A 23,489-nucleotide genomic window follows, 5' to 3' on the forward strand; every position below is an offset into this window, starting at 1 on the left:
ACGCTTGATCGCCTCTCCAGCACTCAACCGGCTTTTTAGCGTCCCATTCTTAAACGCTCCAGCAAGATGAGCAGCTTATCTTCTTCGACCCTTGCTTAATATACAAGTCTATCATACATATTTGCCTGCGTACCTGCCTTGCCACATTGAGAGTACCAGAATGGCAGGGCCTGCGGCTTATTCATCTTTTTATTTTTACATTCCCTGCTTGGTGCATAGAAATGAAGCAAACAAACAGAAATTCTTCAAATGATCTTTGCAACGAATCCTTTTCCTTTTTCTAAGTAACAGAAAAGTGAAACGGGCAAAAGCCGCGGGATGGCTGTCTCCCCAGACAGAAACTAGGACTCAATACAAACGTAGCGGACTTTGAGGAGAAACCTGTTTAATCTCCTGACTCATGCATATTGTCTTCTAGTCTAACAACATGCCCACGATAAAGATGGATTCGGCTAGCCCCGATTCCGCATTTATAGGGGGCATAGCAGCCATCTTTCTTAAGGGTAAGGCGCAACCCGGAAGATCACACCCTACCTGCCTCAGAAACGCCAGATGCCTTTAAATCATCGAGAGTCCAATCGGAATCGACATTTTCACCGGAACCGCTTGGCCTCATGACCGGAAGAGGCTGTGCGCAAGAGCGTTGGGGGCGGAAGTGACGAGAAGGTGGTAGTCGGGTAGTTGGCGGGTGGTTGAGTAGAACCGGTCGCCATGTCCGCGGGGAGCGCGACACATCCTGGAGCTGGCGGGTACGGCTTCAGGGGCGAGGGCATCGGAGCGAGCACTGGGGCGCAGGAGAGGCGGAGCGACCCTGAGAAGCTGCGTATAGGGTGGAGGAGCTCTTAAGTGGGAAGTAAAGGGCTAGACGTTTGGGAAGAAGGATCTTGAGCAGGCCTGGGGCCCTTAACGGGCCGGTGGGGATCCGAGGGAGGAGGCAAACGGGGATTTTTGGAAGGGCGAGCCAAGGGGAAGGCGTAAACGAGAGCGTGTGGGATAGAGTGGAGTCTTTCGATATAGGTGACAGTAGAAACGAAAGATTTTGGGGAAAGGTTGAAAGTGGGAGTTTGTTAAACATAACAATAATTGTTTAAGGAGAGGGGAGTTTTAGATATGAAAGGTGATTCGGAGATGTAAATGGAATATAATAGAGGGAAAATGGGATGCTAAGGCGTAGTAAGGAAAGAACATACATGAACGCTTTGGGGCCTAATGTTTTCCTTTTTCTCCACGTAGGCGCCGCAGCAAATGGGACCAACCAGCTCCAGCCCCACTTCTCTTCCTCCCGCCAGCGGCCCCAGGTGGGGAGGTCACCAGCAGTGGGGGAAGTCCTGGGGGCACCACAGCGGCTCCTTCAGGAGCCTTGGATGCTGCTGCTGCTGTGGCTGCCAAGATTAATGCCATGCTCATGGCAAAAGGGAAGCTGAAACCAACTCAGAATGCTTCTGAGAAGGTATTTGAAGTTGAAAGGTCTCCACTAATTGCGAATTTAATAGTTGTTTTGCCGGGCGCGGTAGCTTACACCTATAATCCCAGCACTTTAGGAGGCCGAGGCGGGTGGATCACGAGGTTAGGAGTTTGAGACCAGCCTGACCAACATGGTGAAACCCCGTCTCTACTGAAAATACAAAAATTAGTCGGGCATGGTGGCACTTGCCTGTAATCAGCTACTCAGGAGGCTGAGGCAGGAGAACTGCTTGAACTCGGGAGGCAGGGGTTGCAGTGAGCCGAGATTGTGCCACTGCACTCTAGCCTGGGTGACCCAATGAGACTCCGTCTCAAAAAAAAAAAAAAAAAGTCGTTTGTAATCCTGTAATTGCATAATAATTTGTGTCAGTAAAGGATAAATGGATATAGTAGTTGAGAGATCATTTAGTTTTGGAATGTTCCAGAAGACATTTTGTTACAAATACATATTTACGAGGCATTTTTGATTGGGCTGATTATATTTATGGACCAAATACCTTATCTTGTCCTTGTTCACCTAGTTCAACTTAAGCTCTATTTCCATAGTCATTTAAAGGCACATAACATGTTTTTAATATATGTGCTTTTTCTCTGAAGTCAAAAGAGTTCAGGTAAATCAAGTGAGCCCCATAGTGTCATCTCTAATTAGAACCTGTAGGGTTTTATTTATTTATTTTGACAGTCTCACTGTGTCAACCAGCCTGAAGTGCAGTAGTGGGGTGATCTTGGCTCACTACAACCTCTGTCTCCTGGGTTCAAGTGATTCTGCTGCCTCAGCCTCCCAAGTAGCTGGGATTACAGGTGCATGCCACCATGCCCGGCTAGTTTTTTTTTGTATTTTTAGTAGACAGGGTTTCACCATGTTGACCAGGCTCATCTCTGCCTCCCAAAGTGCTGGGATTACAGGTATGAGCCACCATGCGCAGCCTATTGTTTGCAAAGATTGTGTGAGTCAGTCATCCATTTCTAAGGTTTATGAGGAAAAATTAAAAGCATCTTGACAAAGATGCAATGCTCCTTGTATATTAAGATTCTTAATACTGATGTTAATCGTTTAAGCTTTTTTTTTCTTTAAAATAATAATCTTTAGGTAGTTGACCTCAGCAGGATACAAACACTGGATTTGGAATCATAAAACCTAAAAACCCAGAATCCACAGTTTGAAACCCAGAATCCACAGTTACTGGTTACATGGCTTTGGCATAACGAAACTCAGATTTCTCGTTGGTAATATATACCTGCATTGTGTAGTGCAGTAGTCACTAGCCTCATGTGGCAATTTAAATTAAAATTAAGGGGCTGGGTGTGGTGGCTCACACCTGTAGTCCCAACTGCTCTGTAATTCTTCTTGGATTCTTGGAAGGCTGAGGTGGAAAGATCACCTGAGCCTAGGAGCTTGAGGCTGCATTGAGCTGTGATTTTGCCATTGCACTCCAGCCTGAGCAACAGAGTGAGACCTTGTCTAAATAATAAAAATAATTAAATACTCTCAGGCTCCATAACTGTGAGAAATAAATTCCTTTTGTTTAAGCAAAAAGCAAAGCAAAACCAAAATACAATTTAAAATTTAGACCTTTAGTCACATTAGCCACCTGTCAAGTGCTCAAGAGACACATGTGGCCAATGGCTACCATATTGGACTGATAGACTAGAACCCTTGTCACCAAAAGTTCTCTTAGACAACATTGATAAGTACTATTAAAGGCGACCGTAAGGATTCATTGAGATGATAATGTAAATGAATACCATAAGGGGTTAAATAAAGGTAAGGTGATATTGTTGAGTTTGTATTTAGTTTTGCCTCCACATTTAAAAAATGTATTTAATGCACAAAGTAAACAACAGTATCTTACTTTCTTGAGCAGATTTTCTAGACATAGGTTGGGGAGATAGGCCCCTGTAGTCCCAGCTACTCAGGAGGTTAAGGCGGGTGGGTGGATCACTTGAGGCTAGGAGTTCAAGACCAGCCTGGGCAACATGGTGAAACCCTGTCTCTACAGAAAATACAAAAACAATTAGCTAGGTGTGGTGCACGCCTGTGGTTCCAGGGTCTGGCTTGATTGCCCAGGCAGTGACTGTGCAGTGGCACAGTCTCTTCCTCCCAGGCTCAGCCTCCCAAGTAGCTGCAACTACAGACTCATGCCACCATGCCCGGCTAATTTTTTTTTTTTTTTTTTGAGATGGAGCTCGCTCTGTCACCTAGGCTGGAGTGCAGTGGCACCATCTCGGCTCACTGCAACCTCCGCCTCCCAGGTTCAAGTGATTCTCCTGCCTCAGCCTCCCGAGTAGCTGGGATTACAGGAGGCTGCCATCACGCCTGGCTAATTTTTGTATTTTTTAGTAGAGACGGGGTTTCACCATCTTGGCCAGGCTGGTCTTGAACTCCAGACCTTGTGATCCACCTGCCTCGGCCTCCCAAAGTGCTGGGATTACAGGCGTGAGCCACCGTGCCCAGCCTAATTTTTTTTATTTCTTTGAAGAGATGGGTTTGCCATGTTGCCCAGCCTGCTTCAACCTCCCAAAGTGCTGGGATTACAGGCATGATGAGCCTGTTTGGTTCATTCGTTCATTGGTTCTTTCTATCTGTCTGTCTGTCTGTCTTTCTGTCTTTTTTTTTTTTTTTTTTGGTGATAGAGTCTTGCTCTGTCGCCCAGGCTGGAGTACAGTGGCACAATCACTGCTTACTGCTGCCTCAGCCTCCTGAGTAACTGGGACTACAGTCTCATGCCACCGTGCCCAGCTAATGTTTTGTATTTTTTGTAGAGATGTGGCTTTGCCATGTTACCCAGGCTGGTCTGAAACTCTCGGGCTCAAGCGATCCACCCTCAGCCTCCTAAAGTGCTAGGATTACAGATGGGAGTCACCAGTCCCAGCCTTTTTTTTGTAATTTATTTATTTATTTTTGAGACAGAGTTTCGCTCTTGTTGCCCAGGCTGGAGTGCGACGGCGTGATCTCTGCTGATTGCAACCTCTGCCTCCCGGCTTCAAGTGATTCTCCTGCCTGAGCCTCCAGAGTAGCTGGGATTACAGGCACGAACCACCACACCTGGCTAATTTTGTATGTTTACTAGAGACGGGGTTTCACCATGTTGACCAGGCTGGTCACGAACTCCTTGTAGTTTAAATTGAAAGAAACTGGATCAGGTTTTACCATCTTACTGGGTTTTCATTCTTCTTTGTTCTTCTGTAATAGAGTGAGGAATGATTAGTTAGATACAATTTACAGGTTTTTGAGTGCTTTACAAGGATGGAATTAGTTGGATTTTATGTTAGGATTATAGGAGTGGCACAAAGACAACTCCTATTGTATGCATGAGGTATATGTGTTGTATGCATTGCTCCTCTACCTTCTATTATGTTTTACTGCATGTACAGCCAACTAACTGAGCTATAGAGTATCATAACTTGGCCCTTTAATTTTCTTTTTGAAGGTTGTAGCTTCTAGTCCCTAGAGCTTCTGTAATTAGGTGGTCATAAACATGCACATAGGGCCAAGGTCACAGAGAAATCTTGGTTGTGGCCTTCAAGCAGATTGACTTTATTATTGACTTTATTTAGTGTCATTTTAGTGAGGTTTTTGTTTGCTTGTTAATTCGTTTATGAAGAATGACCAACTGTGTTTACAGGCAGATGAAGGGAAGGGTAGGGAGGTGTGGGACTTGGGAAAGGATAGTTGTACATTGGATGACTAAAAGGCTTTATCTCAGCTGGGCACAGCGGCTCACGCCTGTAATCCCAGCACTTTGGGAGGCCAAGGTGAGTGGATCACTGAGGTCAGGAGTTCGAGACCAGCCTGGCCAACACGGTGAAACCCCATCTCCACTAAAAATCCGAAAATTAGCTGGGCTTGGTGGCTCATGCCTGTAATCCCAGCTACTCAGGAGGCTGAGGCAGGAGAATCATTTGAAATTGGGAGGCGGAGATTGCGGTGAGCTAGGATTGCACCACTGCATTCCAGCCTGGGTGACAGAGTGAGACTTCATCACAAAAAAAAATTAAAAAAAAATAGACAAGGCACGGTGGCTCACGCCTGTAATCCCAGCACTTTGGCAGGCTAAGGCGGGCAGATTACGAGGTCAGGAGTTTGAGACCAGCCTGACCAATATGGCAAAACCCCATCTCTAAGTACAAAAATTAGCCAGGCATGGTGGTGCACACCTGTAATCCCAGCTACTCAGGAGGCTGAGGCAGGAGAATTGCTTGAACCCAGGAGGCGGAGGTTGCAGTGAGCTGAGATCACGCCACTGCACTCCATCCTGGGCGACAGACTCCATCTCAAAAAAATAAAAAAAAAAGTAAATAAATAAAAAAAATAGAAGACTTTATCTCATCATAAAAACTTTTTAATCTAATTTTTCTTTTTTCTAGCTTCAGGCTCCTGGCAAAGGCCTAACTAGCAATAAAAGCAAGGATGACCTGGTGGTAGCTGAAGTAGAAATTAATGATGTGCCTCTCACATGTAGGAACTTGCTGACTCGAGGACAGACTCAAGATGAGGTGAGGAGGCATTGAGACTCTTTGGAGAAGGTGGTGAGTGGATTCAGATAAAGAAGACCTCTAAATAGACAGGCGTCAGGTATTTATTAGTGGGTTTGGGTCATAGTCTCTAAAGTCAGGATTGGGTTTAATTTTACTTCAGAGGAAGATAATGAAATGGATATAAATGAATTCTCTGGGTTGGTTTGAGTAAGAAACCATGGAATCAAAATTTCAGATACAGGAGAGAATTAATTCCTTCTTTACTTGATTGAATGAATGAATGGGAAGAAAGTCTGTCTGCCATTGAAATCAACCAACTGCCACATTTTTAATTGAACATTTCCTTTTTTAGATCAGCCGACTTAGTGGGGCTGCAGTATCAACTCGAGGGAGGTTCATGACAACTGAGGAAAAAGCCAAAGTGGGACCAGGGTGCGTATTCTCTTATCTTGTTTATGGAGGGGTTGGGTGTATGACTCATGTTAGCCTCATGTTTTTCATCCTTAGGTAATACGTGTACACAATATTTGATTCGAGGTTTGAGGGGTATGTGTGTGCACATTCTATAACAGAATTCTGGATATCAAACAGATACAAGATTTTGGGAGCTGTTTTTGGACTTTTATTTCACATTTAATGTTTTTATTGGAGGAAACAAATTATAGGAAAGTGTAAAAGAAGATACTAATCACTAACATTTAATGTATATACTTTTTTTCTTCTTTCTGTCCCATGTGATCTGCGAAATAATGTGTATACTTTTTTTTTTTTTTTTTTTGAGATGGAGCCTTGCTCTGTCGCCCAGGCTGTAGTGCAGTGGCGTCATCGCGGCTCGCTTCAAACTCTGCCTCCCGGGTTCATGCCATTCTCCTGCCTCAGCCTCCCGAGTAGCTGGGACTACAGGCGCCTGCCACCACGCCCGGCTAATTTTTTGTATTTTTAGTAGAGATGGGGCTTCACCGTGTTAGCCAGGATGGTCTCTATCTCCTGACCTCGTGGTCCGCCTGCCTCGGCCTCCCAAAGTGCTGAGATTACAGGCATGAGCCACCACGCCTAGCCACATATATACTTCTTAACTTTTTTCTGTGGAAATAGCTCCCCTCACAAATCGGCTCTTTTTTTTTTTTTTTGTCTTTATGGTGGTTATAGGTTGTGATTATTCAAGTAAAGACTTAATCAGTTTCATTTCATTCCTTCCATCATTCAGTGTTTGAGTTTCTCTTCACTGTCAGTTGATAGGTACTTAGGAAATGCAACTTTTTTTTTTTTTTTTTTTTTTTGAGACGGAGTCTCGCTCTGTCGCCCAGGCTGGAGTGCAGTGGCGCAGTCTCGGCTCACTGCAAGCTCCGCCTCTCGGGTTCACGCCATTCTCCCGCCTCAGCCTCTCCGAGTAGCTGGGACTACAGGCGCCCGCCACCACGCCCGGCTAATTTTTTTTGTATTTTTAGTAGAGACGGGGTTTCACCGTGGTCTTGATCTCCTGACCTCGTGATCCGCCCGCCTTGGCCTCCCAAAGTGCTGGGATTACAAGCGTGAGCCACCGCGCCCGGCCTAACATTTTTAACATTAGCTTAAACTACACAAAATAAGATGGCAAAATTTAATTCCTACCCCAAGCCAAGAATTTATTTATTTACTTATTTATTATTTATTTATTAGAGATGGAGTTTTCGCTCTTGTTGTCCAGGCTGGAGTGCAGTGGCGCCATCTCGGCTCACTGCAACCTCTGCCTCCTGGGTTCAAGCAATTCTCTGGCCTTACCCTTCCGAGTAGCTGGGATTACAAGCATGCGCCACCACACCTGGCTGAATTTTGTATTTTTAGTAGAGATGGGGTTTCACGATGTTGGCCAGGCTGGTCTCGAACTCCTAACCTCGGGTGGTCCCCCCTCCTCGGCCTCCCAAAGTGCTGGGATTACAGGCATGAGCCACTGTGCCCAGCCCCAAGAATATATTTAAACTTTCTCTATGTGTTGGTTGCTGTTTTGAACTTTGTCTTTAAAAAGTTATTTTTACTTGCTACTTTTTATTAACTGTATATGGTTATTGATCACTTTATTATAATTTAAGTCCTCTTCACATTTAGAATCTAAATTATCAGTTGATGTGGGCCTTAAGAGGTTTCTCTGTATGCATGATCAGTCTTTCCCCGTTAATTTGTGTGTGTGTGTGTGTGTGTGTGGTTTTTTTTTTTGTTTTTTTTTTCATTTTAGAGACAGAGTCTCTCTCTGTTGCCCTGGCTGGAGTGCAATGGCATGATCTTGGGTCATTGCAACCTCCACCTCCTGGGTTCAAGTGATTGTTGTGCCTCAGCCACCTGAGTAGGTGGGACTACAGGCGTGCCACCATACCCAGCTAATTTTTGTAATTTCAATAGAGATGGGGTTTTGCCATGTTGGCCAGGCAGGTCTCAAACTCTTGGCCTCATGTGATCCGCCCACCTCAGCCTCCCAAAGTGCTGGGATTACAGACATGAGCCACAGCACCCGGCTTGCCCCATTGATTTGGATAGACAAGACCACATTTGTTTATAACTTATTAGACAACCAGCAAAAAGGAATTCTGTTCTTAAATATTGGGTTATCTCAATAGACTGGAAAATAACGGTAGTGAATCCATAAGAACAGATTTGATCTGAAATCTGTGTGCCAGTTGACTTCTAAGATCAAGAAGTTTATTTCTTCTCCAGCTGTTAAAGCATATTCTGAGACATTAGCTAGCAAAAAGCCTTCTAATGTATATAGTCCCTTTTGGTTATTTGGAAACTTGAAACATTACAAATTAGATCTGGTGACCCATTTGACTCCTTTTTTGGTTTTGACCACATTGAGATCATCGTTTTTTGTTTCTCTTTATAGGGATCGTCCATTATATCTTCATGTTCAGGGCCAGACACGGGAATTAGTGGACAGTAAGTAATGTTTTTGGCTCACGTAGCACTTTTTGTGAAGAGCAAAGTACAGGGCTCTGTATAGCAAGTTGGCAAAGTGTCCCTGATGGCTGTTCTAACCCTTGTTCATGAACTATACACGAATTTGTATGGGAGTTTAGAGGGATTGAGAGCCGCATATTTGGGTAACGTATAAAGCAGATTTACGTGTGAGTAATTGAACACTGGCCTGCCTGGGCACTAGTCAGTTCATTTCGTTCAGTTTTACTGTCTGTGTTTTTCCAAGGAGCTGTAAACCGGATCAAAGAAATTATCACCAATGGAGTGGTAAAAGCTGCCACAGGAACAAGTCCAACTTTTAATGGTGCAACAGTAACTGTCTATCACCAGCCAGCACCCATCGCTCAGTTGTCTCCAGCTGTTAGCCAGAAGCCTCCCTTCCAGTCAGGGGTATGTTTTGGGGAGGGATCATTAATAGCGTTATCATTTCTATAAAAATGATATGTGCCGGCCAGGCACAGTGGCTCATCCTTCTAATCCCAGCACTTTGGGAGGCCGAGGTGGGTGGATCATTTGAGGTCAGGAATTTGAGACCAGCCTGACCAACGTGGTGAAACCCCATCACAAACATTACCCGGGCATGGTGGCAGGCGCCTGTAACCCCATTACTTGGGAGGCTGAGGCAGGAGAATTGCTTGAACCCGGGAGGTGGAGGTTGCAGTGAGCTGAGACCGCGCCACTGCACTCCAGCCTGCGCCACAGGGCAAGACTCTATCTCAAAAAAAAAAAAAAAAAAAAAAAAGTGCCAAGTAATACATATAAAGAAAAAAAACATGAAATTCCAAATTCCAATCCCGAAAGTTACCTGCCATAGGTATTCTGTTAGTGTGTTATCCAGCTGTGCATGGTATAATGAGCACCTGATCACACATCTCTTCATATTGATATATTCTAGAAAGGAGATTGGTAGAGCAGAAGGTATACATGTTGTGCATTTTGAAGTTAGTGGTTTTAATTTGTATTTGTAAACTTGATGACAACTGGAGGACTAAGAAGGCTGAGTCTGATGAAGCAAGACTTTGCTGATACATTCCTCCTAGAAAAAAGGGTTGGAGAGAGCAGCCTTCACTGAAGAGTACCACAGGGCTGACTGTACTACCCAACACTCTACCCCAGTTTTACGGGAGACTGTCTTTGCTATAATTTCTTATTGACTTATTTCAAAGGTTGAGGATTTAATTATATATTCTCTGTTTAATCTGAAGTATTCTGTTCTTCCTACAGATGCATTATGTTCAAGATAAATTATTTGTGGGTCTAGAACATGCTGTACCCACTTTTAATGTCAAGGAGAAGGTGGAAGGTCCAGGCTGCTCCTATTTGCAGCACATTCAGATTGAAACAGGTGCCAAAGTCTTCCTGCGGGGCAAAGGTTCAGGCTGCATTGAGCCAGCATCTGGCCGAGAAGCTTTTGAACCTATGTATATTTACATCAGGTATGGACGGATAGGGCAGGGGACATGTGAATTCTTGTCAACTTGTTGGTACGGTCAGGAGTGATTCAGAAGGAGCAAGAGAAAACTGGGTATAATTAATAGTAACGAGGGATTTAGGTAAATGCTAGGAGCAATTACTTTATAATTAGTTAAAGAAATTGTAGAGGCTGGGCGCGGTGGCTCACGCCTGCAATCCCAGCACTTTGGGAGGCCGAGGCGGGTGGATCACGAGGTCAGGAGATTGAGACCATCCTGGCTAACGAGGTGAAACCCCGTCTCTACTAAAAATAAAACAAAAAAAATTAGCCGGGTGTGGTGACAGGCACCTGTAGTCCCAGCTACTCAGGAGGCTGAGGCAAGAGAATGGCGTGAACCTGGGAGTTGGAGCTTGCAGTGAGCCAAGATTGCACCACTGCACTCCAGCCTGAGCGGCAGAGTGAGACTCCATCTCAAAAAAAAAAAAAAAATTAGTCAGGTGTGATGGTGTACACCTGTAATCCCAGCTGCTCAGTAGGCTGAGGCAGGAGGATGGCTTGAGCCCAAGAGATTAAGGCTGCAGGTAGCTGTGTTTGCAACACTGCACTCCAGACTGAGTGAGACCCTGTCTTAAAAAAAAGCCACGTGCGGTGGCTCACACCTGTAATCCCAGCACTTTGGGAGGTCGAGGCAGGCGGATCACTTGAGGTCAGGAGTTCGAGACTACCCTGGCCAACATGGTGAAACCCTATGTCTACTAAAAGTACAAAAATTAGCCAGGTATGGTGGCAGGCACCTATAATCCCAGCTACTCAGCAGGCTGAGGTAGGAGAATTGCTTGAACTCCGGAGGCGGAGGTTACAGTGAGCTGACACTGCCATTGCACTCCAGCCTGGGCAACAGAGCAAGACTCCATCTCAAAATAAAAAAAGAAATTATTGAATTAGGAGACGGAATTGTCTCTTTAGTATTCAGGTCCTTTGGTTTTGTACAAGTCTGTACAAAGGTGAATCTTGGCCTGTAATCCCAGCACTTTCAGGGCCGAGGTGGGCGGATCATAAGGTCAGGAGATTGAGACTATCCTGGCTAATACGGTGAAATCCCGTCTCTACTAAAAATAAAACAAAAAAAATTAGCCAGGCATGGTGGCGGGCGCCTGTAGTGCCAGCAGCTCGAGGGCTGAGGCAGGAGAATGACGGGAACCCGGGAGGCGGAGCTTGCAGTGAGCTGAGATCGCGCCACTGCATTCCAGCCTGGGCGACAGAGCAAGACTCGCCTCCTGCCTCAGCGTCCCAAGTAGCTGGGACTCCTGACCTCGTGATCCTGACCTCGTGATCTGCCTGTCTCGGCCACCCAAAGTGCTGGGATTACAGGCGTGAACCACCATGACCGGCCAAAAAAAAAGTGAATCTTAAAGTGAGCTGTGATAAGTCTGAAATAATTTTCATTTAAACCTATGTCAATACATTTTATAGTAATTTTATGAACTTTAAACATTTTTATATCAAGAAGTACCATTACTCAGAGGAAGACTAATAAAATATTTGTGGTAATGATAGTAGTTGTATCTTAAAAGACTTAGGTTTTGTGTTTCTGTTTTGTAATTTTCAGAGGCCTAGATTTGAGCTATAGTGAATGTATTAATGTAGATTTGTAAAATAGCATGACAAATGAAAGCAGAATTCTGCATCTTTTATTTATTTTTCACTCTTTTGAATTCCTGGTTATTTCTTTGCAGTCATCCCAAACCAGAAGGCCTGGCTGCCGCCAAGAAGCTTTGTGAGAATCTTTTGCAAACAGTGAGTTGTATTTGTCTGATACTCATTCAGAAGAGCAATTGCCATTTTGGAGTATGTCTTAGCTGTTTCTTTCACCTGTTTAGTTTCCTAGTACTGCTATAACAAGTTATGGCAGTTGGGTGGCTTAAAATAACACAAATTTATTCTATCACAGTCCAGGAAGCAGAGTCCGAAATCAAGGTGCTGGCAGAATTGGTTCCTTCTGGAGTCTTTGAGAGAGAAATCGTCCCATGCCTCTCCTCTCTCCTAGCACCGGGTCATTGTGTTGGTTTTCTTTGACTTGTATTAGCATAACTCCAGTGTGAAGTAAGGGTAGAGCTATAATAATTTAAAACCAGTTAGACATGTTTGGGGGATGATTGCTCATTTGATTATGCATTCTTTTTATTCTATAAACAACCAAAAGTTAAACCTTAGGACTGTCTTTATAGCACTTAGAGGAAATCAGGTTTTGGACTGAATATGTTCAACCTTGTGTTCTCTCGTGCCTTATTGGGTAGCTCATGGTTGGTTTTCTTGTTTGTTTGTTTTTTTACTTTTGTACATATCACCTGATTTACCAACCCTTGTACCAGATAATTTTCTTGACTGTTTCCCATCTTTGTTGGTACTTGAGGTTATGGACTTAATAATATATAGGAAGGAAGTATGAGGAAAATACTAAACCCTTACTAAATGTGAGCTCCTTGAGGAAAAGTCACCCAGTAAATGTGAATGAATGAGGTCTCACCAGTTATACTAACAACTTGGAAATTTCCTAGTTACTTAATTTCTGTGGCTTTCTAAATGATTTTGTACCCCAGAATTGAGTATGGTTTAGGAGATTCAGGATTATTTATGCTAATTCCCAAAATTGGCTTAATAATTTATAGATCTGCCTTATTAAAATGTTGAGGTGGGTTGGACGCAGTGGCTCATGCCTGTAATCCCAGCACTTTGGGAGGCCAAGGCGGGCGGATAACGAGGTCAGGAGTTCGAGATCAGCCTGGCCAACGTAGTGAAACCCCCATCTCTACTAAAAATACAAAAACTAGCTGGATGCGGTGGCACGTGCCTGTAGTCCCAGCTACTTGGGAGGCTGAGGCAGGAGAATCGCTTAAATCTTGAAGGTGGAGGATGCAGTGAGCTGAGATCACGCCATTGCATTGTAGCCTGGGTGACAGAGTGAGACTGTCTCAAAAGAAAAAAAAAAAGGGGGTTGCAGTGATACGAGATCTCGCCACTGCACTCCAGCCTGGGTGACAGAGGGAGACTGTCTCAAAAAAAAAAAAAATGTAGGTTAAACAAGTTTAAATTTGATTGGGACATTGGTAGATATATTTTAATTCCTAATGGCTTTGGTCCTAGAATTATGTAATCAGACCCTTGTAAATGCACAGCTTTGGCTGTCCCATGTTAATTTGTTTCCCCCTCTCTTTCAGGTTCATGCTGAATACTCTAGATTTGTGAATCAGATTAATACTGCTGTACCTTTACCAGGTGTGTACATCTTGAAGTGTTTAAAAAATATTTTGGTAGTGATAGTTATGTGTAACTATGATACTTGAGGCTAGACTGTGCCAGAGCACTATTAATGTTCCCTTTAATTTAGGGTAATTTGGAAAGCCATTCATGCCTCAGTATTTTTCTTCCCTAGATATTAAGTTTAATATTCAGCTAAATTGTCTCATTCTGCTGCAGCTGATTAAACACTTTTTTTCTTCCCCCTCAGGCTATACACAACCCTCTGCTATAAGTAGTGTCCCTCCTCAACCACCATATTATCCATCCAATGGCTATCAGTCTGGTTACCCTGTTGTTCCCCCTCCTCAGCAGCCAGTTCAACCTCCTTACGGAGTACCAAGCATAGTGCCACCAGCTGTTTCATTAGCACCTGGAGTATTGCCGGCATTACCTACTGGAGTCCCACCTGTGCCAACACAATACCCGATAACACAAGTGCAGCCTCCAGCTAGCACTGGACAGGTAGGGTGTCAGGATATGCAACAAGATATTACTGAATTTAGGAAAAACTGGGGAAAGAGGGGAAGTAGTGGTATTCCAGAAATAAATCATGTGATGTGGAATGTCTTTTTCCTACTGTCTTCTGTGTTCCTACCACCAACCTACTTGAATATTTTGGATTAGTGTGTATGTGTGTATGTTATCCTAAAGTTTATATTTTCACAAGTCTTGCACACCAAATAGCTGTTTAAAGTGGGGATGGTGGGCACACTTGCTATAAAGGGTCAGATGGCAAATATTTTAGGCTTTAAGGGCCATACATTCTCTGTCACAACTATCACACTCAGTGGTTGTAGTGCAGAAGCAGCCGGTGGATAATACCTCAGTGAATAAGCATAGCTGTTGTACTCCAGTAGAACTTTATTTACAAAACAGGTGGCAGGCCACAGTCATAGTTTGCCATACCCTTGGCCATTGTTTGCCTAACCTTGCCTTTGCAGTGTTAACAAAGTCCTGAAGGAGAATGGGGCTACCTTCACCACACCTCTCAGGGATTGGAACTGAGTTAGCATTTCATATCTTAGAAGGAAACATAATCTCAGCATTTGGGGAGGCTGAGGCAGGAGGATTGCTTTAGCGCAGTTTGAGACCAGCCTAGGCAACATAGTGAGACTCCATCTCTACAAAAAAATTAGCTGGACATGGTGGCACATACCTGTATTTCAGCTACGTAAGAGGCTGAGGTGGAAGGGTGCCTTGAACCTAGGAGGTCGTGGATGCAGTGAACCAAGATGGTGCCAGTGCACTCCAGCCTCAGTGACAGAGTGAGACTGTGTCTCAAAAAAAATTTTAGAAAGCAACATTATGTAAGAGATATATAAACTTTTCAAACGTAAGGATTATAAATGCTGGTATGTTTCTTTTATAACTTAAGAAATGTATACTTAAATTTTTTTTTTTTTTTTGAGATGGAGTCTCGCTCTGTTGCCCAGGCTGGAGTGCAGTGGCACATCTCGGCTCACTGCAAGCTCCGCCTCCCAGGTTCACGCCATTCTCCTGCCTCAGCCTCCTGAGTAGCTGGGACTACAGGCACCTGCCACCACGCCTGGCTAATTTTTTTGTATTTTTAGTAGAGACGGGGTTTCACTGTGTTAACCAGGATGCCCTCGATCTCCTGACCTCATGATCCAACTGCCTCTGCCTCCCCAAGTTCTGGGATTACAGGTGTGAGCTGCCACGCCTGACCACAATTTCTTAAATCATGAAAGTAGAATTTTAGGAAAAGAGTAGATGTCTGGATAATAATCTGGATGGATTATATACTGGTCTTGGAGGCAGGGGAGAGACTTAATGAGAGCATGGTAATGGATTTATGGTGGGTCCTTCTCTGTGGGCCTCTCATAGTGTACCCATGCCAGAGTAAATGGCAGCCTCGAACCATTGCCCAGCCCCTTTACCTGTGGGCTGTGAGCACTGAAGGGGGTTGCACAGTGTATAACAAAAAAGCTATGAACTAAATTTTATTTGTGGTCCCTAGTCAAATTTATTTTATTTATTTTATTTTTATTTATTTTTATTATTATTTTTTGAGAAGGAATCTCGTTCTGTCGCCCAGGCTAGAGTGCAGTGGCGCCATCTCAGCTCACTGCAAGCTCCGCCTCCCAGGTTCTTGAGATTCTCCTGCCTCAGCCTCCCGAGTAGCTGGGACTACAAGCGCCTGCCACCATGCCTGGCTAATTGTTTCGTATTTTTAGTAGAGACAGGGTTTCACCATGTTAGCCAGGATGGTCTCAATCTCCTGACCTTGTGATCTGCCCACCTCAGACTCCCAAAGTCCTGGGATTACAGGCGTGAGCCACCATGCCTGGCCTTATTTATTTTATTTTGAGACAGAATCTCACTCTGACACCTAGGCTGGAGTGCAGTGGTGTGATCTTGGCTCACTGCAACCTCCGCCTCCTGGGTTCAAGTGATTATCCTGCCTCAGCCCCCCGAGTAGCTAGGATTACAGGCACATGCCACCACACCCAGCTAATTTTTGTATTTTTAGTAGAGATGGGGTTTCGCCATTTTGGCCAGGCTGGTCATGAACTCCTGACCTCAGGTGATCCGTGGCCTTGGACTTCCAAAATGCTAGGATTACGGTGCAAGGATTACAGGCATAAGCCACTGTGCCCGGCCAAAATTATTTTAATGTTTATATTTAGACAGCTCTGTAGGTCTCTACTTCTGAGGGTCAGTCCTTTGTAATTGGGAAGCAATACAGCAGAGTGGTTAAAAGCAGGGAGTTAAGGCGGCTGCAGTGGCTCATGTACCTGTAATCCCAGCACTTTGGGAGGTCAGGGTGGGTGGATCACTTGAGGTCTGGAGTTCAAGACCAGCCTGGTCAACATGGTGAAACCCTGTCTCTACTAAAAATACAAAAATTAGCTGGGCATGGTGGTGGGCACCTGTAATCCCAGCTACTTGGGAGGCTGAGGCAGGAGAATTGCTTGAACCCAGGAGTCAGGTTGCAGTGAGCCGAGATCGCATCACTGCACTTCAGCCTGGGTAACAAGCAAAACTCAAAAAAAAAGAAAAAAAAAAAAACTGGGAGTTAGAATTAGATTGACAGGTTGATGTTGCTTTCCCATTTTTGAGCTGTGTGATATTGGGATGTAACTTGACCTGTCTAGGGTTTGGTTTTCCTTAGATGTAAAATGGGCACAGTGATAAAAATCTCAGAGGTTTGCAAGGATTAAGTAAGATGATCCAATCTGTCAATAAATGTTGGCCGTGTTATTAATACAGTCAGCCACCTTACAACGTTTTAGTCAGTGATAGACTGCACGTATGATGCTTGTCCTGTAAAATTATAGTAGCATATTTTTACTGTACCTTTTCTACATTTAGATACACAAATACTTGCCATTGTGTTACAGCATTCAGTACAGTAACATGCTATACAGGATTGTAGCCTAGAAGAAGTAGGCCATATCATAGCCTAGGTGTGTAGTAGGCTATTTTCATCTAAGTTTGTATAAGTACACATTTGTTCAATGACAAAATAGCCTTGCAGTGCATTTCTCAAAACATATTCCCACTCGGCGTAGTGGCTCACACCTGTAATCCCAGCACTTTGGGAAACTGAGACAGATGGATCACAAGTACAAAAAAAAAATTAGTTGTGCATGGTGGCACGTGCCTGTAGTCCCTCGGCAGGCTGGGGCAAGAGAATTGCTTGAACCTGGTAGGCAGAGGTTGTAGTGAGCCAAGTTGGCACCATTGCACTCCAGCCTGGAAGACAGAGCAAGACTGAGACTGTGTCTCAAAAACAAAACAAAACACGTATTACCATTGCTAAGCAACGCATGACTGTATAGAGTTTTCTCTTCAGACCTGCCTATTCTTCTGTAATATATACTGTCTTCTGATACCCCTTATTCCTTTTTGGAACAACATCTTCAAACGTTAGACTTAATCTTGACATAGTAACTTACTAATAACTAAGGGAGTGGAAGATGAAATTGCTTCTTCCACAAGCATTAGCAGCATTTATAAATAACAGAAAGCTTATTACAGAAAGCTAATCACGTTGACTGTCAGTGGTTGGAGTTCTGTTAATGGTCACGTTTGCCCCTAGTAGCCCAAATGCATAACAGAGTTTTCTTAAAAGTTCAAAGCACTGTATATAGGTTGTCAATTTCATGTTTCCCTAGGATGGAGGTGAGAAGGCTAGGTGATACTGTTACCAAATTATACATGAAGGAAACTAAGGACCTGAAGATGCAAAATTCATATATTTATTGATCCTTAAAGTATATTGTAATAATTGTTTACTTATTCCTTGGGCATTCTCACACTTTTTTTCTTCCTTGGTTTGTTTTGGTCCCAGAGTCCGATGGGTGGTCCTTTTATTCCTGCTGCTCCTGTCAAAACTGCCTTGCCCGCTGGCCCCCAGCCCCAGCCCCAGACCCAGCCCCCACTCCCAAGTCAGCCCCAGGCACAGAAGAGACGATTCACAGAGGAGCTACCAGATGAACGGGAATCTGGACTGCTTGGATACCAGGTTAAATAAAATACCGTTTTCCTATCTTCATCTTATTCTTCTACTATATTCTCCCTTTAAAAAAGATAAATTCACATCATTCTCCCAGTACTAGGATTTCTGCTTTCTGGAATTCATTTTGGTTAGGTTTTTTATCCTATTCAACAGAGTCTTGAAAGCCTCTGAGAGTTCTTACTTTCTTATACATCTCACTCAAAGCTCTTGATCTACCAGTATGTGGTTTGTATTTAAAACCTTGGCTTTCAATGGTGCTCTCTCTTTTACCCTCTACCTAAAAAAGAGAGTGGTATCTCCCTCTAGTCTCCCCACCCCTCAAGACTGCTAGAAAAGGAGTGATTCTGTACATGTAATTGTAAAGTTAGCCACTAAAGTTAAAAAGATTCTTAATTTGTAGTTTTGGTGCAATTTTATCAGAAGTACCTTTCCATTTTGCCAGAATCCTTGAATCATTCTTTAAACCAAAGCATTTTTTTATAGTTTCTAGCTAGGTTTATAGAAACTAGCGGAGCTATGGGCAGTCAGTTAAAAACAGGCCATAGATAGCATAATGAATTATAACACCCCTGTCCAAGTTCTATAGAGAAAAAAAATCCCTACTTTTGACTACAGTTACACAGCAAATCCCAAAGAGCTTTGTAGTTAACTTACTACAACTTATCAGAAAGATGAGGCACTTGACAGTTACGTTAAGGAGCTAAAGTCAATACAGCAGTTGTAGATTTGCTAATGCCACTGTATTTTTCTGCTCATAGCATGGACCCATTCATATGACTAATTTAGGTACAGGCTTCTCCAGTCAGAATGAGATTGAAGGTGCAGGATCGAAGCCAGCAAGTTCCTCAGGCAAAGAGAGAGAGAGGGACAGGTAAGTTGGAATAATTATGCAAATGTATTCGGATGTTATTTGTTTGCACCATTAGTGAGAGTAATGATCATTGCTATGAGCTTAAGTATTCTGAAACTGAAATGAAATCTTCGAATCAAATATGCTTCTGTTTGTTGTAATTGATGCAATGAAGTAAAATATAATGATAGGCCTTTTACAGACTTAGAAGCAGTTATACTCGGCTTTGAATAATTACTTGTTCAGACATCTTTCTTGACTTCCATTGTCTGCATCTTGGCCATTTTCCTAAGGGTAGACAGTAACAGAAATGTTATATAATTCAGCTATTTTTGCTACTTTAGAGTCATTAGAATATCATGGATGGAAGTACATGAATGTGGGAGTTCAGCCTGCCACACAGTGCTTGAATTTTCCTTTCTTATATTAGTATATTAAGCTCCATAAGAAAGGAGCTGATATCTTTCTATAACAGTTCAATTCGATTTTTGTCATGGCAGTTGCTGTGTAGACAGGCCTTATACTTTTATAAAGGGGCTGGGGGAGGGTGGAAGGGGTTGAAATTAATGGTTAAAATGAATTTGAAGGATTGTGTGCAGACTTAATTGCACTTCTAATCCACTGAATAAGTTAAGAAAATTTAAATGGCCGGGCGCGGTGGCTCAAGCCTGTAATCCCAGCACTTTGGGAGGCCGAGGCGGGCGGATCACGAGGTCAGGAGATCGAGACCATCCTGGCTAACATGGTGAAACCCCGTCTCTACTAAAAATACAAAAAATTAGCCGGGCGTGTTGGCGGGCGCCTGTAGTCCCAGCTACTCGGGAGGCTGAGGCAGGAGAATGGCGTGAACCCCGGGAGGCGGAGCTTGCAGTGAGCCGAGATCGCGCCACTGCACTCCAGCCTGGGGGACACAGCAAGACTCCGTCTCAAAAAAAAAAAAAAAAAAAGAAAATTTAAATTGAAAGAAAGTTTCATTTTGTTTTTCAATAGGCAGTTGATGCCTCCACCAGCCTTTCCAGTGACTGGAATAAAAACAGAGTCCGATGAAAGGAATGGGTCTGGGACCTTAACAGGGAGCCATGGTGAGTGTGGTATAGCTGGGGGAACAGGGAAGTGACTAACTAAGACTGGTCTAAAGCTATTAGTTTTCTCAGCTGGGCGCGGTGGCTCACGCCTGTAATCCCAGCACTTTGGGAGGCTGAGGTGGGCGGATCACCTAAGGTCAGGAGTTCAAGACCAGCTTGGCCAACATAGTGAAATCCCATCTCTACTAAAAATACAAAAACTAGCGGGCATGGTGGTGGGTGCCTGTAATACCAGCTACTCAGGGGGTTGAGGCAGGAGAATCACTTCACCCTGGGAGGCGGAGGTTGCAGTGAGCCAAGATCAGACCACTGCCCTCCAGCCTGGGCAATAGAGCAAGACTCCATCTCATAAATAAATAAATACATAAATAAAGCTATTAGTTTTCTAACCTGATGTTCATTCAGGTGTTTAATCCAACCTCTATAATCTATTGGCCAGTGAAAATACTTTTGGGCTGGGCACGGTGGCTCACGCCTGTAATCCCAGCACTTTGGGAGGCCAAGGTGGGCGGATAACCTGAGGTCAGGAGTTTGAGACCAGCGTGGCTAACACGGTGAAACCCCATCTCTACTAAAAATAGAAAAATTAAGCTGGGCATGGTGGTGCATGCCTCTATTCCCAGCGACTTGGAAGGCTGAGGCAGGAGAATCGCTTGAACTTGGGAGGTGGAGGTTGCAGTGAGCCGAGATCACACCACTGCATTCCAGCCTGGGCAATAGAGTGAGACTCTGTCTCAAAAAAAAGAAAGAGAAAGAGACAATAGTTTCTAAAAAATTGTATACAGACAACCTTTTATTTCCAACAAACGTGTCGAGAGAGAGAGAGAAAATAGTTTAAAAAAATTGTATAGAGACAACCTTTCCAACCAACGTGTGTCGAGAGAAAATAGTTTAAAAAACATTGTATACAGACAACCTTTCATTTCCAACTAACGTGTGTCGAGACAGAGAGAAAAAAATAGTTTTAAAAAATTTTTATACAGACAACCTTTTGTTTCCAACCAACGTGTATCTAGAAAAGAGTTAGTCGACTTATTTTATACATAGCATCAGTGAATGCTAATGAGTGGTAGGTCATTTCAAAATCCTGTTGCCTATATTGTGTGAATACCAGGAGGTCATCTGATACGGACTTAATAAAGGTTGATTTTGCTTTATATTGGGAGCTGAGCCACACCTCCCCTTATAGCTCTATTGGTCAGTAATGGTCAATTTGTGGCTATTAGGAAAAATGTTGCTTTTTAGCATTCCAGAACTCTAAATCCTGTAGCGGTACATGGGATATTTTGTTCTTTGCCTGTACTCATAAAAATGAACAGAAGAAAATACGTTTTTTCTTTTCTTCTTTTCTTTTAACTCTTTAAAAAGGTCTTTATCAGCCCTCAAGAGACTCACTTGCTAACTTTCCTTTTTTTCTTTTTTTTCTTTTTTTTGTGTTTCTTTTTTCTTTCTCTGTTTTCTTACATGGTTCTGGTGGATTCACATTTGCTGATGCTGGTGCTGTTTTTCGTGTGATCTTCAACGTTTTTGGGTGACCATTGACCCTGTGACCTCAAAATCGTGTCCAACTAACCACTTAAAATTAACATCTTTTTTTTTAATTAACGAATTTATGGTATTTTTTTTTTTTTCCCTTGGTGGGGATGGGGTTGGGGTTGTTTTTCTCTATTCTAGATTATCCAGCCAAGAAGATGAAAACTACAGAGAAAGGATTTGGCTTGGTGGCTTATGCCGCAGATTCATCTGATGAAGAGGAGGAACATGGAGGTCATAAAAATGCAAGTAGTTTTCCACAGGGCTGGAGTTTGGGATACCAATATCCTTCATCACAACCACGAGCTAAACAACAGATGCCATTCTGGATGGCTCCCTAGGAAACAGTGGAACAGAGTTTTGACCCTCAGTGACTCTTCTTAGCAATAATGCATGCATTTGATTTAACAAGACTCTGGGGCCTGTGCTGGGAACCATCTTGGACCTTTGCAGAAGTTAGAGATTCAGTGCCCCCCTTTCTTAAAGGGGTTCCTTAACAACAGGAACAAAAATCTTTATTTCTGCGGTGGCACAGAATCTGTTAAAATTTAATTAGAATCACAAATTTATCTCAGAAGCTTTTTAACAGTTGGTGAAATGTGCTTGTCCAACAAAGCATCCTAACAGGGTCGTTCCGATACACATTTGACCTGGTCCAGCCTTTTCCAAATGAATAGCCCCCATTCTGACATAAAGAAAGTTTTATTTGTATTTTATTACTGTTTGGTCAATTTTGATATATAACTGGTTACAAACAGAGCCTTACTATTTATTAGTGGGGAAATGATTTTAAGACCATCCTTTTCAGTATTTCATTCTGACAGATCTGCATCCCTCTTTCGTTTTGGATTATTTCTGTTTTGGAAAATGCTGTCTCATTTAAAACTGTTGGATATAGCTGGATCCTGGATAGAAAAATGAAGTTATTTTTTCATTGTGTTTTTTAATTGGGGTGATCCAAAGCTGGCACCTTCAGGCACATTGGTCTCATAGCCATTACTGTTTTTATTGCCCTTCTAAGATCCTGTCGTCAGCTGGGTCACAGAAAACTTCTTGACTAAAACTGGTCAGAACTCATCACAGAAATGAAATACAGTGGTCTCTCTCTCCCAGAACTGGTTGCAGCTAAAATAGAGAGATCTGACTGCTGGCTATAGGATTTTGGACTTAATGACTGAAATTGCAACTTGTCCTTTTTCTTGGCATTACAGGTTTTGCCAAAACAACTTTTTTGTATCAAATATTGATGTGTGAAAGTGAAGGAGCTAGTCTGCTGAACCAGGAATAGTTTGAGATATTGAACTGTCATTTTTGCACATTTGAATACTTTGCAGGCTGGCTTTGTATAAACTTATCCTCTGGTTTCCTATATGTTGTAAATATTTAGACCATAATTTCATTATAAATAAATGTATAAATATTCTGCTTGTGGTTTCTCTGTTTTCTTCCACAACCCATCCATACACTAAAATTCATAAACTTTTTTTACTCATAGCATAATGCAACTCTAACATTACCAGAAAAATACATATACAGACCCCAAGGTTTGCATATAGTTCCAAGAGTTATGTAACTGCAAAATGTACCCTTAAAGTTCACATGAAAATGTTAAGGATGGCCGGGCGCAGTGGCTCACGCCTGTAATCTCAGCATTTTGGGAGGCCGAGGCGGGCGGATCACGAGGTCAGGAGATCGAGACCATCCTGGCTAACTTGGTGAAACCCCGTCTCTACTAAAAATACAAAAAACTATCCGGGCGCGGTGGCGGGTTCCTGTAGTCCCAGCTACCCGGAAGGCTGAGGCAGGAGAATGGCATGAACCCGGGAGGCAGAGCTTGCAGTGACCCGAGATAGCGCCACCGCAGTCCGGCCTGGACGAAAGAGCGAGACTGTGTCTCAAAAAAAAAAAAAAAAAAAAAGTTAAGGATTATTA

General features: G+C 43.2%; 1 protein-coding gene and 2 non-coding genes across 4 annotated transcripts; all 3 read left to right on the forward strand.

Annotated features, from left to right (window-relative positions):
- The first annotated feature begins 632 nt into the window (after positions 1–632).
- On the forward strand, positions 633–22,982 carry KHDC4 (KH domain containing 4, pre-mRNA splicing factor). Of its 2 annotated transcripts, none has more exons than XR_004032636.1 (14): positions 633–749; positions 1,234–1,450; positions 5,833–5,961; positions 6,296–6,375; positions 8,801–8,853; positions 9,119–9,282; positions 10,117–10,328; positions 12,043–12,103; positions 13,525–13,582; positions 13,815–14,068; positions 17,922–18,095; positions 18,876–18,960; positions 19,930–20,021; positions 21,699–22,982. XR_004032636.1 is itself a non-coding variant. In XM_003259439.1 (14 exons), exons 1-14 carry the CDS (start codon positions 712–714, stop codon positions 21,896–21,898), a joined length of 1,845 nt encoding a protein of 614 aa, XP_003259487.1. In that variant the 5' UTR covers positions 633–711; the 3' UTR covers positions 21,899–22,982. The 2 variants fall into 2 exon arrangements, 1 of the variants encoding a protein (XP_003259487.1); XM_003259439.1 differs by having other exon boundaries at positions 18,848–18,960.
- LOC115837787 lies at positions 9,872–10,000 on the forward strand. Its single transcript, XR_004032839.1, has one exon.
- LOC115837782 lies at positions 15,404–15,540 on the forward strand. Its single transcript, XR_004032834.1, has one exon. It is a non-coding gene; the product is annotated as a small nucleolar RNA SNORA42/SNORA80 family (small nucleolar RNA).
- Positions 22,983–23,489: the final 507 nt, after the last annotated feature.

This window comes from Nomascus leucogenys, chromosome 12 (genome assembly GCF_006542625.1).
Source record: "Nomascus leucogenys isolate Asia chromosome 12, Asia_NLE_v1, whole genome shotgun sequence".
NCBI classification, from domain to species: domain Eukaryota; kingdom Metazoa; phylum Chordata; class Mammalia; order Primates; family Hylobatidae; genus Nomascus; species Nomascus leucogenys.

What these genes read in the sequence shown, in the direction of transcription:
- KHDC4 (XM_003259439.1), top strand. Translation starts at nt 712, where the DNA reads ATGTCCGCGGGGAGCGCGACACATCCTGGAGCTGGCGG. An exon ending in CTGGACTGCTTGGATACCAG is followed by an intron (nt 18,096 to 18,847) that starts GTTAAATAAAAT and finishes TTCTGCTCATAG; the next exon opens with CATGGACCCATTCATATGAC. An exon ending in GACCTTAACAGGGAGCCATG is followed by an intron (nt 20,022 to 21,698) that starts GTGAGTGTGGTA and finishes TCTCTATTCTAG; the next exon opens with ATTATCCAGCCAAGAAGATG.